At 63.2% G+C, this 3,243-nt stretch overlaps 1 protein-coding gene across 1 annotated transcript in view; it reads left to right on the forward strand.

Annotated features, from left to right (window-relative positions):
• Positions 1 to 933: 933 nt before the first annotated feature.
• ZIC2 (Zic family member 2) overlaps positions 934 to 3,243 on the forward strand; it is a 2,937-nt gene continuing 627 nt past the window's right edge. The window contains exons 1-2 of the mRNA XM_049647327.1: positions 934 to 2,119; positions 2,766 to 2,901. Of these exons, the coding sequence (XP_049503284.1) occupies positions 934 to 2,119; positions 2,766 to 2,901 (1,322 nt within the window). The remainder of the gene's footprint in view (positions 2,120 to 2,765; positions 2,902 to 3,243) is intronic.

The following is a 3,243-nucleotide window of genomic DNA, read 5'->3' on the forward strand; positions in this document are numbered from 1 at the left end:
GGGAGCGGCGCGGCCGCTTCCTTCATCTGGGGGAATTCGTGGCTGCTGCAAGTTTACTACGCGAGGCGCAGCCAATGCCAAGCGCGGAGGACGAGGAGGGCTAAACACCTCGGCCGCGGCTCCGAACAATACCCGCCGCGCACGGGGCGGCGCGAGTAGGGCCGCGGGGGAGGGAGCGGCCGACCGAGCGCGCTGCGGAGCGGGCGCCCGGCCTCCGCCCGCCGCCCTTGTGCCCCCGCCGCGGTCAGGTGGAGCCGCGGGCGCGCCGGGCCGGGGCGCGGAGCGCAGAGCTCGCCTCCGTCCCCTCCTCGCCCTCCTGCCTGGCCCGTTGCACAGCCGCCGCGCTCGGGCACCGTGGCCCCGCTGCTGCTGTGATTTCATTCTGCCGGCGCCGCTTGGTGCTGCCGGGCCCCGGGTCCGCGGGGCTGGTGAGCGAGTGAGTGTGTGCGTGCGCGCGCGGGTGCGCGCAGGGGTGGGGGCCTCGGCGCTGCGCTCGCCCCCCGTTGGCCCCCCTCTCCGCTGAGCTCCCCACACCTCCCTCCCGCTCCCTCCTCCCGCCCGCCCTCCCCTGCCCTGCCCGCCCGCCCCCGCCGCAGCTCCTTTAATACACTTTGGTTCTCCGCCTGGCTTTGGACTCTTCTCCTCCTCCACCTCCTCCTCCTCCTCCTCCCGCGCCTCCTCCGCCGCCGCCTCCTCCTCCTCTTCCTCTCCGCGCCTTCGCTCCGCGCCCGGCCGCCGGAGGCAGATCCAGGCGGCGGCGGCGGCGGAGGCGGCGGGCGCAGGAGCGCGGCTCCCGGGGCTGAAGCCGCCACCACTACCGCCGCCTGCGCTCGGAGCCGGGCGGCCGCTGGACGCACAGCGCGCGGGGCGGGAGTGGGAGCGGAGGAGGCGCGGGGCTCGCCGGGGCCGGCGGGGCGGGTGGGCGCGCTGGCCATGCTCCTGGACGCGGGGCCGCAGTTCCCGGCCATCGGGGTGGGTAGCTTCGCGCGCCACCATCACCATTCGGCCGCGGCGGCCGCGGCGGCTGCTGCCGAGATGCAGGACCGCGAACTGAGCCTGGCCGCGGCGCAGAACGGCTTCGTGGACTCGGCGGCCGCGCACATGGGCGCCTTCAAGCTCAACCCAGGCGCGCACGAGCTGTCCCCCGGCCAGAGTTCGGCGTTCACGTCGCAGGGCCCCGGCGCCTACCCCGGCTCTGCCGCGGCTGCCGCCGCCGCCGCCGCGCTCGGGCCCCATGCAGCGCACGTCGGCTCCTACTCTGGGCCGCCTTTCAACTCCACCCGGGACTTCCTGTTCCGCAGCCGCGGCTTCGGGGACTCGGCGCCGGGCGGCGGACAGCATGGGCTGTTTGGGCCAGGAGCCGGCGGCCTGCACCATGCGCACTCGGACGCGCAGGGTCACCTCCTCTTCCCTGGCCTCCCGGAGCAGCACGGGCCGCACGGCTCTCAGAATGTGCTCAACGGGCAGATGCGCCTGGGGCTGCCGGGCGAGGTATTCGGGCGCTCGGAGCAGTACCGCCAGGTGGCCAGCCCGCGGACCGACCCCTACTCAGCGGCGCAGCTCCACAACCAGTACGGCCCCATGAATATGAACATGGGTATGAACATGGCAGCGGCCGCGGCCCATCACCACCACCACCACCACCACCCTGGTGCCTTTTTCCGCTACATGCGGCAGCAGTGCATCAAGCAGGAGCTCATCTGCAAGTGGATCGACCCGGAGCAGCTGAGCAACCCCAAGAAGAGCTGCAACAAAACTTTCAGCACCATGCACGAGCTGGTGACCCACGTTTCCGTGGAGCACGTCGGCGGCCCGGAACAGAGCAACCACGTCTGCTTCTGGGAGGAGTGTCCGCGCGAGGGCAAACCCTTCAAGGCCAAATACAAACTGGTCAACCACATCCGCGTGCACACAGGCGAGAAACCCTTCCCCTGCCCCTTCCCGGGCTGCGGCAAGGTCTTCGCGCGCTCCGAGAACCTCAAGATCCACAAAAGGACCCACACAGGTAACTGCGGGCCGGGACAGGGATGGGGCGCGGAGAGGAGAGAGGCTGTGGTTGGTTGGCTGGGGGAAACGCGCCGACCGCCAGCCCCTGCTCTCGGATGGGAGGTGTTTTTGTGTACGGGAGACAGCCAGCGGCTTGTTTTTGTTGGAATGAAAGAATAGTATCGGGCTGGGTTTTTCCATGTACGGAAACTGAGTTTTAAGTGATCAGTGTAACATCAAATATATGTTTTGGGTGATGCAGTTGCTTCATTTGCTCAGCCTTGGTTAATAATTTCCGTTCTAGATAGAACGCACAAAATAAAACTGCTCTCCAACTCGGCGCCCGGGAATCGAGCCTAGAGAGGATTTTGCCAGCTTGTCTGGATGTGCTTTTCTGCTCCGGCTGTGTGTCTGTGTTGGGTGGCTTGTGTGTTTTCCCACTTCTTTTACTCCGGGTCCAAACGTCCTTCCCGGGATTGTTTTTCCATTAAATGAGTCTGATGCGAGCCGAAACTGTAGAGCATTTCTTGTTTAAAAAAAAAAAAAAAAAAAGTGTTTTTAAAGCCTATTTAGGGGTAGGTCACGGGGCTTTACGGTGGATTCGCAATAGTTTGTGAAAGTCTCTGATGGGCACCAGAGGGTTTGCGATTCCAAACTTGGACCAACAACTCGGTCAGAGAAAACCCCGGGGCAGCGCGGCCCCGCGGGACAATCGCGTGAGAAGAGGGAGCTGCAAAAGAACGCGCCTCTCGCCTCATAGATTATTCATCTCTGACCAGGTCCCAGCCAAAATCGTGCCAGACGATTTCCTAAAAGAAAGCCAAATGTTTTAGCAACTTCCCCCGTCAATATTTACTCCAAAGTGGGGATGCGCCAGCGGCCTATTGTTCTCTTCCGGGAAGGGAGGGAGCCGAGGTGCGAGACAAGCTTTTAACAAGGTTTAAAATTTGAGAAATTTATTTGCATGAAATGCTTTCGAGTCCTGTGTCTGAGCGGATGTCTTTAAAAAACAATTTAGGTGCTAATGGAATTTAACGTTAAATGGCCCCCTTTCCAAGAGGAACGATGTTTGAGTTCTCACACCTCTAAATGACTCCAAGCATTTGGAATTCTGGCAACAGGATGCAGGGACCGCCAGAAAATTAAACAGGGAGATTTTGAAAGCCTTTGCTGACGCCCCCACCCCCCACTGCCCAGCCTGTGCCTATGCAATCGCTAGATGTTGTCTTATCTCTAATATTTACCTTCCCCCCCCCC

Source organism: Panthera uncia (assembly GCF_023721935.1).
Source record: "Panthera uncia isolate 11264 chromosome A1 unlocalized genomic scaffold, Puncia_PCG_1.0 HiC_scaffold_16, whole genome shotgun sequence".
Taxonomy (NCBI): Eukaryota; Metazoa; Chordata; class Mammalia; order Carnivora; family Felidae; genus Panthera; species Panthera uncia.